At 34.8% G+C, this 21,929-nt stretch overlaps 2 protein-coding genes and 1 pseudogene across 2 annotated transcripts; all 3 read left to right on the top strand.

The window, feature by feature from the left end:
- Positions 1-4,757: 4,757 nt before the first annotated feature.
- On the top strand, positions 4,758-5,699 carry LOC117920654 (diacylglycerol kinase theta-like). Its single transcript, XM_034838251.1, has one exon. The coding sequence runs from the start codon at positions 4,758-4,760 to the stop codon at positions 5,697-5,699; it is 942 nt and encodes a 313-aa protein (XP_034694142.1).
- A 292-nt stretch (positions 5,700-5,991) lies between these two features.
- LOC117919700 lies at positions 5,992-7,973 on the top strand (annotated as a pseudogene).
- An 8,819-nt stretch (positions 7,974-16,792) lies between these two features.
- On the top strand, positions 16,793-21,291 carry LOC117920653 (atrophin-1-like). The gene is made up of 3 exons (XM_034838250.1): positions 16,793-16,868; positions 17,018-17,095; positions 19,863-21,291. Exons 1-3 carry the CDS (start codon positions 16,793-16,795, stop codon positions 21,056-21,058), a joined length of 1,350 nt encoding a protein of 449 aa, XP_034694141.1. The 3' UTR covers positions 21,059-21,291.
- Positions 21,292-21,929: the final 638 nt, after the last annotated feature.

The following is a 21,929-nucleotide window of genomic DNA, read 5'->3' as shown; positions in this document are numbered from 1 at the left end:
ATAATAATAGTGCCGCGAGGTTGACCCTTTTTAGGTATAGTGCATAATTGACATTCACCAATAATAATAATAATAATAATAATAGTAGTAGTAGTAGTAGTGCCGCGAGGTAGTCGGGGACTGTGCTGGTGGCGGTGCAAGGGGGAAGAATGGTGGCCATGAGAGAGTGGCAGTGGGTTTGGAGTACTGTGAGTGGTGGGAAAAGAGAAGGGGAAAAAGAAGAGAGAAAAAGAAGGAAAGGGAATGAAGAAGAAGGAGAGGAAGAAGTGGGGAGTGGACCGAGTGGTGGTTGCTGTAGTAGGGAGTAGAAAGGAGGAAGAAAGTGAGGGTGGGTGAGCGTGAGAGGAAATCAATAAAATCAAGAAAAATGGGAGAAAAAAAGAGAAGTGTGGCGGCTGCCGAGATGAGAGGGAGAAGGGTGGGTCAAAAAAAGGGGTTGTAGGTTTTTTGTTGCCTTGTGGGGTGTACAATATGATATATGATATATCCCATTATAATAAATTTACCATTTTGATCAATTTTCTATATTACTCATCTCCTAAAACAAATAATTTTGATTAAACTAAAAAAAATTAAATTTATAAATTATAATTAACAAAACTATAATAAAAACTATTATATATATAAACATAAATTATTTTCTATATTTAATAATATTGCATAATATTTTTATTTATAAATTTTAAATATTTTAAATCATAAATAAATAAATAAATAAAAATACATAATAAATTGCAAATTATATAGTGATTTTCAAATAATAAATGAATGAGAGATTTCATATTTAAAAAAAAAAAGACAAATATCAAAATACAATATAATATTTAATTTAAAGATATATCTAACATTGAAATCCAATGTATTATAAAAATATAATACCTTGATCATTTCATCCTCCGGAATATCGTATTTCACAAAAAATGACATTTTAAGTTTGTCATGAGCTGGAATTTGAAAAGTCAGATCTTTGATATAATTTTTGTGAAGCAAAATACATATGAAGTACAAGAAATGTATTCCTTACATTTTGATTCCGAATGGCAAAATATCATTTCCTATGATAACAAACACAAACGAAAATGAACGTACAAAACAAAATTAAGAATGAGACCACGCCAAGCAAGGGCAATATCCTATTGTCACTTGATTCCAGCAAGCGCCACCTCCTCCCCCTCCTCCTCCATGTACAACCTCCTTCGCCACAGCCATCGCCTACACCACCGCCTCCACCACACTCATCGACCCCACTGCCACCCCCCCTACCGCCCCCGCTAAATGTGACGCAGCCTCCATCTTCTCCCCCGTCATACCACCGCGACGGCCAGATTCTGCGATAAGGGATCGCAGCCAGCGCATATAAAGCATAACCACAATTAATGCAGCAGCTACCGAAATCACAATAGCACCGATTTCCCCCGTGTTCTTCTTTAACGTCTTTGTATATCCGCTTCAAAAGCATGAACTTATCTCAGTTGCCCATTCTTTTTTTGATCGGTGATGAAGACCGGAAGGACAATCTTGGCACAAAAAAGGGGGCTGACTCAGAGTGCATGAATGAAATATTATTTTTCATATTAAAATTCGATTTTTATATTTCATAAAATTGGGTTTCAAAAACCATATATTTATCAAATGATCCCATCAAAACACAAGTTTTCCAATATTAAATGGAAAATGAGAGGAATTAGGCATGAAAATAATTAAAATTAAAAAAAGTACAAATTATGAATAATTTATATGGTTGGAGCCGGTTTATTCATGATGAATAAGTCTAGGTTATGGTTCAACTGATAGAATATTTCAAAATCAGCTTTGGTTATTAAATCCATAATCAAGATTGATTCTTAAATATCTAGAGAGAGACTTTGAAGGTGGGTACTTCTTTCTAAGATGTTAAAAAATTTCTTCACTATGATACACAATATCATATACTAGAAGTTTTATTCATCACCAACCATGGATATATCTTTATGAAACGAAATAAATTCGGAACTTGAAAAACTATTTTTTCTAGTTGATGGTTATATGAATCTCTCCCGTTCCACGAATATTTACTTTTAGATGAGTTTCGTTGATAAACAAATTATAATTATAATTTTATTATTAATTTATACATGACACCAACAATATAAATTAAAAAAATAAGGCTTTGATTGGAAAATATTTTTAAAAAATAATTCTAAAAAACAGTTTTTGAAAATAATTTTTAAAAATTGTTCTTTATGTTTTAAAGTACAAAAGTATGTTTGAGAATTAAACATATTTTTAGTCTATATTTTATGTTTTTGAATGTGTTTTGAAAATTATTTTTATATATATTGCTTTATATTTAACCATTTGTATCTATTTGTATAATTATTTTTAAAACAACCTTTAAACATTAAGTGAAAATAATTGAAAGATATTTTTTTAAAATACTATGTTTTCTATTTTTTAGAATAAAACACTATTTTTTTTAAAAAAAAATTTATTATAAAAACGTTTCTCTATTTTTTTTTAAATGAAAAACTATTTTTAAAAACAATTTTCAAATAGGACCCGGATTTAATACCTACACAATATTCTAATCTCCATAATTAAAAATACTCATAAAAATCTAAATTATTGAAAGAAGATACAAACAAATATGATTATGGGAAGAAAATAAGACTAATTATAAAAACAATCAATATACTTTTACGACGAACATTTAACCACATTTTTTTTATGAGTATCGAACAACATGTACAATCGCATGTATTAATTATGTATGCTGAAAGATTGGGACTAAGAACTGCCGAAATGGACACTATAAAAAAAGGAAGAGGAGGACAGGAAAATATTGTCATCTTGGCTAGTTACTTTTTTTAATGATCTTTATTTATTCAAGGTATTTTTTTTATTAATGAAGCCTATTTTCTACTATTAATTTGTTGGTGAATATTTTTTTTGATTTCCAAAGCTTTCTTTCAATCATTATAATAAATATTATGAAAATGATCATTTATGCCTTTTATGTTTATTTTTCTTTTCTTTGTTATATGCATTTACTAATTATCATCAAATATTTAATTTTAGTGTGTTTAGTTCTTGAAAAATACTAAAGAAAGAAAAAAATACAAAGGAAAATAATTTTTTTTTATATTTGGTTGTCCAATGAAAAATATAAAAGAAAATAAAATATAATTAAAATTTATGTATGTTTAAATTATTTAATCTTTATATCGATGAGTTAAAATAAATAAAATGAGTTTGAAGTAACAAATAAAAATAATTTAGCGACTTTTAATCTATTTTTTATTTTTCTTTACTTTTTTTTTTATTCTACATTTCCTTTGTATTTTTTTCTCTTCCATTTTCCCTCAAATTTTATGGGATCCAAATATATCCTCACATTAAAATTTTTTATTAGGACTTATTGCAACGTTGTCGAGGACTTCTTGTGATGCTATGCATGTGGAGTAGTTTTTAGTTGTAGTAGATAACTTATATTTTAAATTTAACAAAACTATAATATAACAAAGGCAAAAATATAAGCAAATTTTAAAAAATTTAAAAACAAATAAAATATAATTAATTGATATTGTTAGTACTACATTTTAAGGGAAATATCTGTCAAAGTAATTGAACACCATTAAAGTATGTCCATAACAAAAGATTGATCTAAAAAAGAAAAATATCTCTTATAGCCTATGATTTTGTTGGATACAGACAATCAACTCTACAAATGCATAACATATGAGACGTGTGACTTCCAATAACATTGAGATTTTTTAAATAATGGCTTTTGAAAACAGGTTTTAAGAATAAGTTTTGAAAACTTTTCTTTAATATTTTGTAAATAAAAAATCAATTTGAAAACTTGAAATATTTTTAACTTATTTTTAATATATTTTAAAAATAATTTTTATGTCTCTAGAACTTTATTTTTAATCAATATGAATGTTTATATAATTATTTTTTAAAATAACTTAAAAAAAACAATTGAAAGCAACTAAAAGATGTTATAAAAAAATATCATATTTTATATTTTTAAGAATAAAAATATTAATATCCTAGTTGGTCTATTTTTTTTCAGGATAAATGTGAATGGTTATAAAAATTCCAGCCCAGTGACCAGGTCATTGACGGGCCTCAGTTTCCGGACAATTTCCCGTGGGTTGTGGTCCTATGAGATCTCAATCCATGGTTGTCTCGACTCTTGAGTGAGGCCATGTGGGCTGCTCAATTATTGTATATAATTGCGAATCTCGCCAGCGATGCGTGTACTGGGTGGGTATGTTCTAGATTAATTAGTTGGCTAGTGTACTCTTAAGCATGACCATTACTTGTTTAAATTATTTTAAAATTGTTACAAATGAATAAGGATAAAATTAGGCCTATGAATAAGTCTGGACCATCGCGATTAGCTGAGTGAACTCAATACTAATTAAATTAATTGCCAATCATTTAAGCCCAAGAATTGTAGGTGAGCCAGCATTTAATGGTCAATGGAGAAAAAACAAGATTTGAACTGGTGGATGAACAGCGACAAAGGAACACAACGGCATCCATTCCCCCTTGGTTACGTGCAGAAGATTCCTTCAATGATATTGAGTGCTGCTGCCTAACTGGTGAGTCAATAAAATCAACATTTCCACGAAAATTTCACAATCTTTTTGCAATTTGCGATTTGCGAGTAGTTGAACTTTCAAAGAAGACCGGTGTCAGTCTTCCCTATAAATTTGCCTTTAGCTGGAGGGATATCATTCACCAAGGGCAGAGAAATAGGTCCAGTTATGAAGCCCAACATAAAAGAGCACTTCACAAATCCGGGCCATTCACTAACAAAGGTTTATGGGAGCGAAGAGTTCCATTGCGATGGCTGCAAGACCCCTGGAAATGGCCCCAGATATCGATGCCACACATGCGATTCCACTCTGCATGAGTACTGTGGAGTGTGCCCATCCACCCTCTCCACCTTTATGCACCCCCAGCACCAGCTCAAACAAGTGATTCGAACCCAAGGCAGGCGCGTTAACGAGCGGTTGTGCACTTTGTGCAGGGACGACGTTGAGGGGCTGTTCTACCAGTGCACGGACTGCGACTTCGATATCCACCCGCTATGCACCAAAATTCCCGAGTCTGTGCCCCACCCCCTCCACCCCACTCATCAATTAAAGCTCCAGACGTCGTCCTCCGGCCGGTGCAGTGTCTGCAAAGGGGAGTGCACTTCATGGCGGTACGGATGTGCGATTTGTACTTTTGATATTCATCTTGAGTGCATTTTAGCACAGTGCGAGACGCCAACGATTTCACGTTCACTGGGAGCGCCAATTACTCCAGCACCACCTCCTTATGGTCCTTATGGTATTGCACCACCGCTGCATCCATGGGGTGTTTATGGAGGGCTGCCTCCTTATAGTGCTTACGGGCCGTGGTATCCTTATTATTCGTCAACACCACATCTTTATAATTGGCCATCGTCAACTCCTTTTAGTGCTTATGCTCATGCTTGTGCCTATGCTCCACCACCCCCATCTTCTTTTCTTGTGCCACCTCCGTCTTCTGGTTTTTATGCTCATGGAGGTACCACTGATTTTGGTCCACATAACACGAATAATCAAGCTCAAGGAACTGGTAAACAGTTAAAAGGGATGCTGAGCAAGATTATATATTCGCTATCGATGGGAGTGTTGACTAATTTGATCGCAGGCGGAATAACAGGTGGACCTTCTTAATTTGCCGTGAATTTACATTGGATGTCTTGTGAGGTTTAATTCTGTACGCTCGGGCTTGTTTTGAGAGGGGGACTAACATCTCTTTTCTATTGAAAAATTGAAAAATGAAAAAGGAGAAAGATCCTTGATATCATTTTTCTCAATCCCAAAGAGGATTGAGAGAGAATATTTAGTGAAAAGTTTCAAAACTTTTCTTTACAACGGACTTTCTAAGCATTGCAAAATTCACAGGCCTCTCATGGTAAACAATCAAAACCTATATCGACTTGTTCTTGTTCGTTCAATCCAATCAATCCAGCTAGTGCACACTCACAATCGAATTGTTTTTCTTTTTTTTTAATAAGCCAAATGTCTTCTTAAGCTAACATTTGGTATGCTCGATTAGGTCATTATTCCCTTAAGATTTTATCTCAAGCTCTTTCCTCTATTTTTATATATACTTGAAAAGCAGATCCAAGTTTAAAAAAAAAAAAAAACTCACGTGGTCCCTAGAAATAAAACAATTTATTGAACATGATCGTGAACAAACATGTTTGAAAAAGAAGAAGGAATAAATGAAAAATTAAGGAAACTTACCAATAGTTTTAAGGGGCATTCTCAATCTGGATTAACTTAATTCAATCACCAATTAAGTCCACCTTTCTCGGCAAAATAGCGAACTAAAGTAATTAATTAGCTTCAGCCAACCAAACCCGATGAAACCGGATTTGCACATGGACCTCTGGGTGTTTTTGGTAATTTTCTTTTATTTCAGATGACCTGGTGATGAGGTAATCAGTAATAAATATAATGATCAATCACATTTTTATATTGGAGATATTTTAGATTATTTGGGAACCGTACCTTCATCCATCACCGTTAGATTATGTCCAACTTGATTATTAAGAAAATAGAAATTAAAAAAGTAGTAAAAATGGAATAAAATAGAAGTTTCAAATAAAATTTTTCTCTACCAGTGTCTTAATTTTCTACAATCGGGAGGGGTATAAATTTTCCTAGATTTCTGTCGTTGGTCTATTAGCTCTAAAACGCCGCATGTTTCATCCTTGATGATAAAACTACAGTGCGAGTTACTGGAAAGAACATATCGCTGCTACACGGATTATGATCGTAATGGGTCATATTGAACCAAAATATATAGCATTGAGATCACCGGAAAATAAGGGTAAGCGCCTTTACGAGTCAACGGGAAGAACAGCATTCTCTTGATACATGCACCAACTCCAAATCGATAATTGCTGCCAAACACTCAAGTCTTAGTCAACGGAATAAAATTTCCAATTTTCTATCTCACCAACCATGAATCCCTTGAAAGTCTAGCTATTATGTATAGTTTTGCCTTCATACTATTGAAATTAAGCAGAGAGACTGTTGAGCAGGCAGAGACATATGGCTCCGGTGCCGAAGAAGAAGACAATAAAGGACTTCACTCACCCAGGACATGATTTGGCAGAGATTTCAACGAACGAAGAGTACCTCTGCGGTGGTTGCAGAACTCCAGGAGGGGTGGGCACCAGATACCGATTAATCTGCACGAGTACTGTGGCTCCTGCCCCTCCACCCTCTCCTCCTTCATGCACCCACAGCACCACCTCAATATAGTGGTTCGAACCCAAGGCGCGCGCCAGAACCATCGTATCTGCGATTTGTGCGGCGACTCTGTGGAGGGGCTTTTCTACAGGTGCAAGCTCTGCGACTTCGACGTCCACCCGCTGTGCACCCAGTTGCCTCAGTACGTGCGACACGCGCTTCACCCAGATCATCAATTGATGCTCCAGCCCTCCGCGCCTGGCTGGTGTGCGGTTTGCAAAAGCGTGTGCAGTTCTTGGCGGTACAGGTGCAAGACTTGTAGCTTTGATATTCATCTCGAGTGCATATTATTAGTACCGTCCAATGGAGCGTCGACGTCACGCTCAGTACCGCCGACAGGTCCGCCACCACATTTTTATTGGGCTGCACCACCACCTCCGCATGGTGCTCATGGCTATGGGGTCCCTCCTGGTTTCAGTCCACAGTATAACCCTGTTAGCGAAGCACAAGGAAGTAGTAAGCCGTCGAAAGGGAAGAAGATGGGCAAGATGATGTATACGCTCGTGGGGAAGCTAACCATTGGAGTGATTGCTAATGTGTTGTTTGGAGTGGGAGATTTCTCTTCGTCCTCCTGAATTTACGTGGGAGGACTTTTGCTTTTAATTCTGTGCAGGCAGTACTTGATTCTGTTGTTATTCAAGTGTTCATCAAATTGATGTTATTCAAGTGTTCGTAATTTCACTCTCTGTATTGGGTTTCTATGACACTACAAATCCGGCTGATCATGGTTCAGAAAGGTCATGGTAAGCAAGCTACAGGTGAAGTATGGATATATGGGTGAAAAAAATTCCCTCTCAATGAACGTCAAGGTCGGCGAGTATTACAAGCTTTTTAATTTGTAGTAGTCATGAATTAAGAAATTCTTTGTCAGAACCGCAAACATTTTTGCCAGACATAAAGCAACAAGGTGAATCAGCCGTCTTTAACAAATATTGAATGGAAAATGAGAGGAATTAGGCATGGAAATAATTAAAATTAAGAAAAAAAATGTACAAATTATGAATAGTTTATATGGTAGGAGCCGGTTTATTCATGATGAATAAGTCTATGTTATGGTTCAACTGATAGAATGTTTCAAAATCAGCTTTGGTTATTGAAAATCCATAATCAAGATTGATTCTTAAATATCTAGAGAGAGACTTTGAAGGTGGGTACTTCTTTCTAAGATGTTAAAAAATTTCTTCACTATGATACACAACATCATATACTAGAAGTTTTATTCATCACCAACCATGGATTTATCTTTACGAAACTTAATAAATTCGGAACTTGAAAAACTATTTTTTCTAGTTGATGGTTATATGAATCTCTCCCGTTCCACAAATATTTACTTTTAGATGAGTTTCGTTGATAATCAAATTATAATTATAATTTTATTATTAATTTATACTTGACACTAACAATATAAATTAAAAAATAAGACTTTGATTAGAAAATATTTTTTAAAAACAATTTGAAAAACAGTTTTTAAAAATTATTTTTTGATATTTTAAAGTACAAAAGTATGTTTGAGAACTTAACATATTTTTAGTCTATATTTTATGTTTTTGAATGTGTTTTGATATGTATTGCTTTATATTTAATCATTTGTACTTATTTGAATAATTATTTTTAAAATAATCTTCATAAATTAAGTGAAAATAATTGAAAGATATTTTTTGAAAACACTATGTTTTCTATTTTTTAGAATAAAAAACCTATTTTTATTTTATTTTTTATTATAAAAAATGTTTTTCTATTTTTTTTAAAATAGAAAACTATTTTTAAAAACAATTTTCAAATAGGACCTAGATTTAATACCTACATAATATTCTAATCTCTATAATTAAAAATACTTATAAAAATCTAAATTATTAAAAGAAGATACAAACAAATATGATTAAGGGAAGAAAATAAGACTAATTATAAAAGCAATCAATATACTTTTACGACAAGCATTTAAACACACTTTTTTTCATGAGTATGGAACAACATGTACAATCACATGTATTAATTATGTATGCTGAAAGATTGGGACTAAGAAATGCCAAAATGGACACTATAAAGAAAAAGGAAACACATTTTTTTTCATGAGTATCGAACAACATATACAATCACATGTATTAATTATGTATGCTGAAAGATTGGGACTAAGAAACGCCAAAATGGACACTATAAAGAAAAAGGGAAAGGATGATAGGAAAATATTGTCATCTTCGCTAGTGACTTTTTTTTAATGAACTCTATTTATTCAAGTTATTTTTTATTAATGAAGTCTATTTTCTACTATTAATTTGTTGATGAATATTTTTCTTGATTTTCAAAGCTTTCTTTCAATCATTCTAATAGATATTATGAAAATGATCATTTATGCCTTTTATGTTTATTTTTCTTTTCTTTGTTATATGCATTTACTAATTATCATCAAATATTTAATTTTAAGTTGTGTTTGGTTCTTGAAAAAAACTAAAGAAAGAAAAAAATATAAAGGAAAATGATTTTTTCATATTTGGTTGTCCAATAAAAAATATAAAAGAAAATAAAATATAATTAAAATTTATGTATGTTTAAATTATTTAATCTTTATATCGATGAGTTAAAATAAATAAAATGAGTTTGAAGTAACAAATAAAAATAATTTAGTGACTTTTAATCTATTTTTTTTTTACTTTTTCTTTCATTCTACATTTCCTTTGTATTTTTTTTCCCTTCCATTTTCCTTCAAATTTTATAGAAACCAAATATATCCTCACATTAAAATTTTTTATTAGGACTTAATGCAATGTCGTCGAGGACTTCTTGTGATGCTACGCATGTGGAGTAGTTTTTAGTTGTAGTGGATAACTTATATTTTAAATTTAACAAAACTATAATATAACAAAGGCAAAAATATAAGCAAATTTGAAAAAATTTAAAAACAAATAAAATATAATTAATTGATATTGTTAGTACTACATTTTAAGGAAAAAACCTGTCGAAGTATGTTAACACCATTAAAGTTATGTCCATAACAAAAGATTGATCTAAAAAAGAAAAATATCTCTTATAGCCTATGATTTTGTTGGATATAAACAATCTACTCTACAAGTGCATAACATATGAGACGTGTGACTTCCAATAACATTGAGATTTTCTAAGTAATGACTTTTGAAAATAGGTTTTAAGAATAGTTTTTGAAAACAGTTCTTTAATGTTTTATAAATAAAAAATCAATTTGAGAACTTGAAATATTTTTAACTTGTTTTTAATATTTTTTAATATATTTTAAAAATAATTTTTATATCTCTAGAACTTTATTTTTAATCAATATGCATGTTTATATAATTATTTTTTAAAATAATTTTAAATAAAAAATAAAACAACTAAAAGATATTATAAAAAAACATCATATTTTATATTTTTAAGAATAAAAATATTAATTTCCTAGTTAGTCTATTTTTTTTCAGGATAAATGTGAATGGTTATAAAAATTCCAGCCCAGTGACCAGGTCATCGACGGGCCTCAGTTTCCGGACAATTTCCCGTAGGTTGTGGTCCTATGAGATCTCAATCCATGGTTGTCTCGACTCTTGAGTGAGGCCATGTGTGCTGCTCAATTATCGTATATAATTGCGAATCTCGCCAGTGATGCGTGTACTGGGTGGGTATGTTCTAGATTAATTAGTTGGCTAGTGTACTCTTAAGCATGACCATTACTTGTTTAAATTATTTTAAAATTGTTACAAATGAATAAGGATAAAATTAGGCCTATGAATAAGTCTGGACCATCGCGATTAGCTGAGTGAACTCAATGCTAATTAAATTAATTGCCAATCATTGAAGCCCAAGAATTGTAGGTGAGCCAACATTTAATGGTCAATGGAGAAAAAACAAGATGTGAACTAGTGGATGGCAGCGACAAAAGAACAGAAGGGCATCCATTCCCCCTTGGTTACGTCCTGAAGACTCCTTCAATGACATCGAATGCTGCAGCTTCCTAGTGGATGTGAACTAGTGGATGGCAGCGACAAAAGAACAGAAGGGCATCCATTCCCCCTTGGTTACGTCCTGAAGACTCCTTCAATGACATCGAATGCTGCAGCTTCCTAACTGGTGAGCCTTAAGTCAACAAAATTAAAATTTCCACGAAAATATCACAAGCTGTTAATAAGAGCAAAACACGAATGCGATTTGTGAGTACTTGAACTCCCCAAGAAGACCGGTGGAAGCCTTCCCTGTTAATTTGCCTTTAACTGGAGGAACATCATTCACCAAGTGCAGAGGAATAGTTCCAGTTCTGAAGCCCAACATAGAGCACTTCACACATCCAGGCCATTCACTAACAGAGACTTATATGGGAGCGAAGAGTTCCATTGCGATGGCTGCAAGACCCCTGGAAATGGCCCAAATATCGATGCTACCCATGCCATTTCAATATGCATTAGTAGTGTGGGGGTGTGCCCATCCACCATCTCCACCTTTAATGCACCCCACTTAACAGAATAACGGCTTTGTATATTTGAGCTGAAGACATATCTTTTTATTCATTATGAATGATATATATAATATACAAAGGATAACAATATAACTAACAACCAAATTAATCAGCTTAACAACTAACTAATAACAAAAAGTACTGGTACAACTAGTTTTGTTGTTCAACATCCCTCCCAAGCTGAACGACGGATAGGAAAGTGAAAGTTTGGAACACAAAAACTAAAACTAATAAAGAAACAAAGACTTAGGTGGTGTTTGTTTTTTGACTGAATAGAAAAAGTCAAAATATTTGGCTTTTTCTATTCAGTTAAAAGTAATATGTTGACATCATCCAACATAACTAAACTGAACCTATTGATTGATACATCCAACATAACTAAACTGAACCTATTATCAATAGGTTCAGTTTAGTTATGTTGGATGATGTCAACATGTTATTTTTAGCTGAATAGAAAAAACCAAATATTTTGACTTTTGCTATTCAGCCAAAAAACAAACACCACCTTAGTAAACAAGTCTGCCGGTTGTTCTTGAGAGGGTATATAGTGAACTTCAAGAGTACGATGGAGAATATTTTCTCGGATGAAATGGACATCCACCTCAATATGTTTAGTGCGTGAATGATATATAGGATTGTGGGCAAGAGCATGTGCACCCAAGTTATCACACTAAGCTATGGGACGATGTTATATTGGAAGTTGAAGTTCATCTAGCAAAGATTTTATCCAAATTAATTCCATAGTAACACTAGCCAGTGCCCGATAATCGGATTCAGTACTGGACCTTGCAATGACCTGTTGTTTGTGAGAATTCCAAGTTACTAAATTGCCACCAAGAAAAACACAATAACCGATCGTAGATCTTCCGTCATCAACATTACACGCCCAATCCGTATCTGAGAAGCCTTCAAGTGTAAATTGAGCAATAGGTCGGAAAGATAAACCAAGAGTGTGGGTACCACTAACATAGCGCAAGAGACGTTTACAAGCACTCCAATGATGTTGTGTAGGAGCCTTAAGAAATTGGCTCAACTTATTAATCGAGAAAGATATGTTAGGCCAAGTTAAAGTTAAGTATTGAAGAGCACCGATGGTGCTGTGATACAAGGTGACATCAGGAAAATGAGCACTGTCTTCAAGAGCAAGTTTCTAACCAAGAGCCATTGGTGTAGAGGATGGTTTAGCATGAACCATGTTTGTCTTGACAAGTAAATCATAAATACATTTGGCCTGATTGAGATAGAGACCGAAGTTATCTCTAAATGTTTCAAATCCAAGAAAGTAACTAATAGAACCATGAGTCTTCAAAGAAAACCGAGAAGTGAGAGCCTGAATCATAGAATGAATGAGTGTAGAACTATCGCCAGTTATTAGGATATCATCAACATATACTAATACCAAAACCAAATGACCATTCTTCCGAGAGTGAAATAAGGAATTATCAGAAATGGAAGGCTGAAATCCCCATGAGACTAGAGCATTGCGAAACTGAACAAACCAAGCTCGAGGAGCTTGTTTAAGCCCATAGAGTGACTTGATCAACTTGCAAACATGAATAGGATGAGTAGAACAAACAAACCCTTCAAGTTGACACATATAGACATCTTTATGAAGAATGCCATTTAGAAAGGCATAATTGATATCGATTTGTTGTATGTCCCAATTGTAAGCGACAACAAGAGTAAAAATTATCCGAATAGTAGAGGCTTTGACAACTGGACTAAATGTGTCTGAGAAATCTACACCAGTATGTTGTTGAAACCCCTTAGCAACTAATATGTCTTTGAATTTATCCAAAAAACCATTAGCCTTCAACTTGGTTTTAAAGATTCATTTGTTCTGGACAATATGCATTCCTTCAGTTTTAGGAACCAGTCGCCAAGTACCATTGCGAACAATGGTAGAATATTCAGCCTCCATTATTGTTTTCCATGAGGTAATTCTAAAGCTTGTTGAACACTAGAGGGCTATTGGAAGCTTTTAAACCTTGTCTGCATAGAATGAATATTGGTAGAAGTGTGAAGGAGAGGCTGGGACATAGTAGCAATAATAAGCTGAACAACATGCGTGCAAGGTGTGGAAACTATGTTGTCAACAATAGGAACTATAGTGCCAGTAGCAAGATAGGAGTGTAGTGAAGTAGAACCTGTTGTAGAATTAGAAAAACTAGGGCACACATAGTCAAATAAAGCATTAGAGATAGGCAGGGTAAGAGCCATTGGAGTATCGGTAACAACTGTAGTAAAAGTATTAGACATATTGGCAAAAGAAGAAATATGGCGTTGAGAAGATGAAGTAGGTAAATGAGTAGAAGATAGAGAAACCGGAGGACAATAAAGCGACACATATGATGAACAATTGAACTTGTGGATAAAAGATTGATATGGAGTATTAGGTTGAGTAAACAATGTAGAGTAAGGAAAGTCATTTTCATTGAATGTGACTAATTTAGCAACATAAATCCGATTAGAAGGACTAAGACATCTATACCCATTATGAGCAGGGCTATAACCAAGAAAAAGACACTTGGTGGACCTGAAAGAAAACTTGTGAGAATTGTAAGGACGTAAGTAAGGATAACAAGAACAACCAAAAACTTTGAAAAATGAGTAATCAGGTTTAGAACCAAAAAGAGTTTCAAAAGAAGACTGGAAATTTGCTAGAACTTTTGTAGGTAACCGGTTGATGATGAAAACAAAAGACACACAAGCATTTTACCAGAATGTTAAGGACCTAATAGCTTGGGCAAAAAGTGTGAGGCTAAGATCAATGGTATGACGATGCTTTCGCTCAACTCTTCCTTGTTGTTGATGGGTGTAAGACAAGGGTGTCGAAAAATAATACCAGATTTTTCAAAAATAGGTAATAAGGGCCGAAATTCCCCTCCCCAATCTGTTTGCAAGGCTAAAATTTTAGAAGAAAGTTGTTTTTCAACAAAAACTTGGAATTTAAGAAATATAGAAGGTACCTCAGACTTGTGTTTCATAGGATATATCCAATAAAAACGACTAAAATCATCTACAAACAGTAAATAAAATTGATAACCTTCAATGGAAATATTAGGAGAAGGACCCCATACATCCAAGTGTATAAATTGAAGAGGTTTATTAGTTTTGACAGCAACAAAAGGAAAAAATTCTTGATGGAGTTTGCCTAGTTTACAAGCATCATAAAACATCTAATGAGAAGATGGTGAGATTGACATAGAATGTAAGATTTTATTGATAACAGAAACAGATGGATGCCCCAATCTATTATGCCATAGAGATTTTACAAGAGAATCTTGAACAACAGAAGTATTACAACTCTCATGTGATTTATTTGGAAAGGAAACATTACAAGCCACAGAAGAGTGACAAGAAGCAATTTTATTGTAAAAACATGAAGAACAAGATTCGAGTTGACTAGAATGAGCTAGGAACACCTATGTAGTACGAGTAGGAGACAACTCAAGATGGTAAAGTCCACGATCATGTACTCCATTCAGTAAAGTGGCCCCCGTGATCAGATCCTTAACATAGCAGCAAGAAGGTGTAAATTCAATAGAAACAGAGTTGTTAGTGGTAAACTTGGAAATACTAACAAGATTTTTGGTAATATGAAGAACATGTTAAATGTTATTAAGACCTAAAGATTTGTTCGAATGATGAGAAAGAAATTTGGAATTGCCAATATGACTAATATGAAGTTTAGAACCATTACCAATAACGAATTTCTTTTTGTCGTTGTAATCATTCTTGCTGGCCAAATTAGAGCTGTCAGTTGTAATATGATGTGTAGCTCCACTGTCTAGAAACCAAGAATTGTTGTTTGGATCACCAGAACTTGGTGCAGCCATGTAAGCTTGAAGATCGGTATATGATTAGCGTTGGCAACAACTTCTTGACCTTGATAACTAAGGTCAAACCGATGATAGCATTTTAATGCTATGTGTCCGGGTTTCTTGCAAACCTGATAGATCGGTTTATTCTTGAACTGATTCCGTCCGACTCCTCCACCTCTTAAACCACGAGGTCGTCCACGGTAATTGCCATTGCCTCTGTTATAACCAGAGTTGAAGGAGTTCTCCTTGGTAGCATAGTGAACACTAGCGACATTAACATCCACTTGTGTAGTAGATTCACAACTTTCAATTCTTTGTTCATGATTTTACAACATGAACATAACACGTTGAAGTGTTATAATATTTTTAGAGGCTATATTCACCACAACAGACTCATATTCTGGACCAAGAGCGGATAAAATGTAAAGAATAACCTCATCATCAGATATTGGTTGACCAGTAGCAATTAAACAATATGCTAATGTACGTTTTTTTAAGACATATTCATCAACAAGTGTAGCACCTTTCTTAAGTTGTAATTGTTGACGCAGCTGAAGAATTCTTGCCTTAGATTGAATTCCAAATACCTCATGAAGTGTGCTCCAAATCTTTGTTGCGGAAGTGCACCGTATAACATGTCCAAGCATTGCCTCAGAAATGGATCCAATTAACTAGTTAACAAGAAATTGATCCATACAAGTCTAGTAGAAGAAATCGGGATTTTCAACAAACACTTGAGGATCCTTTGCATCAGCTACTGTGGCAGGTGGACGGACATGATCACTAGTTAAAAATCCATCAAAACCATATGCTCGGACTGCAGGAAGAATCTGTGATTTCCAAAATGAATAATTGGTGCGGCTGAGTCGAATATGCAATGGAGGAAGCGTTATTAGGATCTAAAAGTTAGCGCCAGTATTGAACGGAGCAGAAGAAGAAGCATCCATGGAAGCAAGCACCGTTCTGTGCTTTGATACCAACTTAACAGAATAACAACTTTGTATATTTGAGCTGAAGAGATATCTTTATATTCATTATGAATGGCATATATAATATACAAATGATAACAATATAACTAACAACCAAACTAATAAGCTTAACAACCAGCTAATAACAGAAACTAGTATAACTAGTTTTGTTGTTCAACAACCCCTAGCACCAGCTTAAACTAGTGATTCGAACCCAAGGCAGGCGTTATAACGAGAAGTTGTGCAATTTGTGTAGGGATGACGTTGAGGGGATGTTCTACCGGTGCACGCTCTGCTACTTCGACATCCATCAACTATGCACCAAACTTCCCAAGTATGTGCCCCACCCCATCCACCCCACTCACCAATTAAAGCTCCAAACGTTGTCCTCCAGTTGGTGCAGTGTCTGCAAAAGCAAGTGCACTTCATGGCGGTACGAATGTAGGATTTGTAGTTTTGATATTCATCTTGAGTGAATTTTAGCACCGTGCGAGACGCCAACGACGTCACACTCAATGGGAGCGCCAACCACCCCAACACCACCGCCTTATGATCCTTATGGTATTGCACCACCACGACATCCTTGGGGTGTTTATGGATTGCCACCTCCTTATAGTGCTTACGGGCCACAATATCCTTATTATTCGTCAACACCACATCTTTATAATTGGTTATTGCCAACTCCTTTTAGTGCTTATGCTCATGCTTGTGCCTATACTCCACCACACCATCTTCTTTTGTTTTGCCACCTTCGTCTTCTGGTTTTTATGTGTAGGGAAGTACCACTCCATGTAACATGAATAATTTGTTGGGAAGTTTCCAAATTCCTTTTTGTAAAAGAATATCATGTAGAATATTTTCTTAATTGATATATGATTGTTATATTATATTTTTTTTTTATAAAATAAGAAAAGTTATTAGAAACATTTTTATAAATATTCTAGGTTATGATATAAAAAAGTTATGAGATGGAGATGTATTTATAAACTATACGAGATGGATAGAAATGTGAGGGAGAACGCGAGATACTTGGTGGAGCTCATGGTAGGGTAAAAATATAAGGAGTTGGGAAACATAAGATGTTTTGGAAACCCAATAGTTGTATTCAGCTTTATCATTTGTAATATTTTTTATGATATAATGAAAAGATTCTCTCTCATCCGTTGATGTAAGCATGATTGGGCAAATTACATTAAAACCTTGTGTACTTTTATATTGATTGTCTTATATTTTTATTCTTAATTTAACATTGTTGGTATCAAAACTTTTGCTGACATAACATAATTAGACTCAAGGAAGTGATAAACCGACAAAAGGGATTTTGAGCATGATTATATATGCGTCCTTAATGGGATTGTTTTCTAATTTGATTGTAGATGGAATAACAAGTTCACCTTCTTAATTTTGCAGTGAATTTACATTGGACATCTTGTGAGATTTAATTCTATGCATTTGGGCATGTTTTGAGAGGGGATCAACATCGCTTTTCTATTGAAAAATTGAAAAATGATAAAGGAGAAGAATCCTTAATATCATTTTTCTCAATCTCAAAGAAGGTTCAATGTCGAGATACTCAATTTATTTTATATATATATATATATATATATAAAAGAGAGAGTATTTAGTGAAAAGTTATTTAAGCATTAATTCTATTTATCTGTGTCCGTCATGACATTACAAGGCTAGGCAGCATTATAGACAATATAGATGGTTCAAGAAAATGACCTCATTTTGGCTCGTGCTAAAGAATTTTGGTACGAAGGATTGGCTTGACCCAATCAATTGCAAGGCCAAACTCCGGCTTTTGTCATTCATGAAGTTCTACTTTAGATGTTGTATGAAAAAACTCTTCATATTTAAACGCTGAAATCTCCCACTTTTTGTCAATGGGAAGAAGAGACATGCAAAGGAGCTAACTTCAAGATTAAAGTAGGATGCAACTTGGGCTTGTTTAACCAATAAATTTATATCCAATTGAAGAGCAAATGCTTCTGTTGAGCTTTCTACATCAGAAACAATAAAATGATACAAATATATGAAGTCCATTGAAATCGCAAAATTTTAAAATCCTGCTTTGTTTCCGGGTGATCATTGCCTATATATATATATACACAAACTTTAATGTTCTCCAAAGGACCATCTTGAAGGTGTTTTGGCCGGTGATCAAAAGGTTGCAAGTTGAATTTTCAGTCATTGTTTCTGTGTATGTAACCTTGAAAAAAAATAAATTTTATTCCATTTAAGATTTTATTAATTTCATTTGTGAAATTCAATAATACTGTATTTGCATTTGGAAAAAAAAATAAAATTTCTTAATTACAATTTAATATCTCACTTAAGCTTATTTAAAAAATAAATTTAAATCATCAATGTAACAAGGCTCACAATGATTAAAAAAAATATTAAACATCAAGAAAAAAAAGTTGAAATTGGACTAATTTTAGCTAGTTGGGGAAAACAAGAAACATAGTTCAACAAAATGGGAAAAATAACTAGAGATATGGATTTTAATTTTGTTTTATAGGGGGAAAAAAAAAGAGAAAGAAATCAATTCATGTCTTCAAAAAATTTTAAAATCTCTAAGATAAACTATTTTTGTTGCCTAAATAAGATAGGATAGGAAAGAAATAAACCTATTTTTATGGCATTAAGCATTGCCGTGTGCATTTGTTATATAATATTTTGATCTTACTGGGGGTTAATTAGAATTTGGTAATTTTCCACAAAAATTCTAGCCACTAGAAGGCATAGTGACCACTGACCAGGTCATTGATGGGCAAAATTTTCGACAATTTACCTTTGAATAGCAGCTCCAGTGAGACCTATCAGTCCATATGGTTTTTGGTCAGTGAGGTAATGTGCGCCACTCAATTATTGTGAACATTGTTTAAATTATTTAAACAATTTTACATCGTCCTAAACTTCACTCCGCCGTGGGCAAATGAATAAAGCTAAAATAGGCTCATGGATCATGTAAATTGAGTCCTAGTAAATTCGTAACATTCTTCAGTCAAAATTATAATGGAACCTATGAGGTATGGCTGTAGTTTAGAAGCATCCATCAAAGGACAGAAGGGCATTTATTGATCAATTCCCCCTTTTTACGCGCAGAAGGGTGAAGACTACTTCAATGAGATCGACTGCTGTTTCCTAAGTGGTGACCTTACTCTTAAGTCAACAAAATTAAAATTTCCATGAAACTCCCACAAGCTGTTAATAAGACAGAAAGCGTGTGCAACTTGCCAGTCGAACTCTCAAAGAAGACCCGTGATAAAGTCTTCCCTACAGCTTAAATATGCCATAAACTGAAGCCATATCATTCACAAAGGAAGGAGAAATAGGTCCAGTAACGAAGCCCAACATGGAGCACTTCACACATCCAGGCCATTCGCTAGCAGAAGTTTATGGGAGCGAAGAGTTCCAGTGCGACGGTTGCAAGACCCCCGGGAATGGCCCCGATATCGCTGCCACATATGCGATTTCAATTTGCACGACTGCTGTGGGCGCTGCCCACCCACCCTCTCCACCTTCATGCACCCCCAACACCACCTCAAACTCGTGATCGGAACCCAAGGCAGGCACGATAACGAGGGTTCCTGCGACTTGTGCGGGGACAACGTTGAGGGGCTGTTCTACCAGTGCACGCTCTGCGACTTCAACATCCACCCGCTATGCACCAAACTTCCTGAGTATGTGCCCCACGCCCTCGACCCCATTCATCAATTAAAGCTCCAGACGTCGTCGTCCCCCGGGTGGTGCAGGGTCTGCAAAAGCGAGTGCACTTCATGGCGGTACGGATGTAGGACTTGTAATTTTGATATTCATCTTGAGTGCATCTTAGATCGGTGCGATGCGTCCACGGCCTCACGCTCAGTGGCAGCGCCAGCTTCACCGCATGGTGTTGCGTCACCGCTGCCTCCTTGGGGTTGGGGTTGGGGTTGTTCTTATGGAGGCCTAACTCTTCATGGTGCTTATGGGCCTGCTCCTTATGGTACTTATGGGCCTGCTCCTTATGGTACTTATGGGCCTGCTCCTCATGGTGCTTATGGACCTTCTCCTTATTATGCTTATGGGCCGCAGCATCCTTATTATTCATCAACACCACCTCCTTATTTCCCATCAGGACCATCACCAACTCACTTTGGTGCCTATGTTCATCCTTATGCATTTACTCCACCACCACCATCTTTTTATGGTGCTGCACCACCATCTTTTTATGGTGCTGCACCACCACCTTTTCATGGCGTTGCACCACCACCACCTACTTATGGTGCTGCACCACCGCCTACCTATGGTGCTGCACCACCACCACCTTCTTATGGTGCTGCACCACCACCACCTTCTCATGATGGTTATCCTTACGGGGAACCTCCTGGTTTCAGTCAACATAGTGCGGATCACTCTGTTAGCGAAGCTCAAGGGAGTGGTAAGCCGTCAAAATTAGGGAAGAAGCTGGGCAAGACTATATGTTCCCTTGTAGGGAACCTAACGATTATGTTGCTTTGTGGTGTAATCTTGGGATGAAGTTATCTTCTTTGCCGTGAATTTTACATTGAAGGAGGAGGTCTCATTGTTTTTGTGCACTCGATTTTAGGGCCTGTTCAGGAGGTGTGGTTGCACCTGCACCTAATTTTGTGCACTCGCCGATATTGGACAAGAGACAAAGCATATCTTTTCTATTGAAAATTTTAAAAATGATAAAAAAAAATGCTTATAGCATTTTGCAAACCCTCAAAGAATATTTAATGTTAAGATTATTTATTTTGTAATTGTAAATTATTGTTTCAAAAAAAAAAAAGTGAGAATATCTTGTGAAGTGTTTTTTTTTGTCGGTTGGCCTGCCAAATTAATATTTGTTAAGTATTTCAACCTGCCTGCAGGTCTTTTAAAATGACATTACAAAACAGGCCGGCCACTACCGGACAATGTGCAACGCGTCATCTATCCATAGATGAAAATATTGGAAATCTCGCCTAAAATCTCTCTTCGGCAACTGAAACTGACACGAGGGGCAGTGAAGTTTTACATTTAAATGCTGAAAGTTCAATCAGGGTTAACCAACTCTGAAAAACCTGTTTGAATAAGGATTCTATAACTGAAAAGGGATGAATTGTATCTGATTGTAATTCGATCTTCTGGTTGACCTTATCTCCCACTCTTTTACTAGATGGGAATAAGATATATTATAATTTTGATTATTTATTCAATGATTTAAATTAAACATTCAATAATTGGAATTAAGTTATGATGACACAACATGGCCACGAATAAGTTTATATTCCAAACGAAGAGAAAATGCTCTCGTTGAGCTTTCTACATCAGAAACAATAAAATACCCATTGATTCTTAAAGACAAGTAAGCCAAGTTCATTGTATTCATAAATTTTCAAAACAC

Source organism: Vitis riparia, chromosome 8 (genome assembly GCF_004353265.1).
Source record: "Vitis riparia cultivar Riparia Gloire de Montpellier isolate 1030 chromosome 8, EGFV_Vit.rip_1.0, whole genome shotgun sequence".
Classification (NCBI taxonomy): domain Eukaryota; kingdom Viridiplantae; phylum Streptophyta; class Magnoliopsida; order Vitales; family Vitaceae; genus Vitis; species Vitis riparia.
Note: the sequence above shows the minus strand (reverse complement) of the source record. Positions and strands in the feature narration are given on the sequence as shown.

What these genes read in the sequence shown, in the direction of transcription:
- LOC117920654 (XM_034838251.1), top strand. Translation starts at nt 4,758, where the DNA reads ATGAAGCCCAACATAAAAGAGCACTTCACAAATCCGGGCCATTCACTA.
- LOC117920653 (XM_034838250.1), top strand. Translation starts at nt 16,793, where the DNA reads ATGACGTTGAGGGGATGTTCTACCGGTGCACGCTCTGCTACTTCGACA. An exon ending in CTATGCACCAAACTTCCCAA is followed by an intron (nt 16,869 to 17,017) that starts GTATGTGCCCCA and finishes AGTGAATTTTAG; the next exon opens with CACCGTGCGAGACGCCAACG. An exon ending in ACCGCCTTATGATCCTTATG is followed by an intron (nt 17,096 to 19,862) that starts GTATTGCACCAC and finishes TCATTCACAAAG; the next exon opens with GAAGGAGAAATAGGTCCAGT.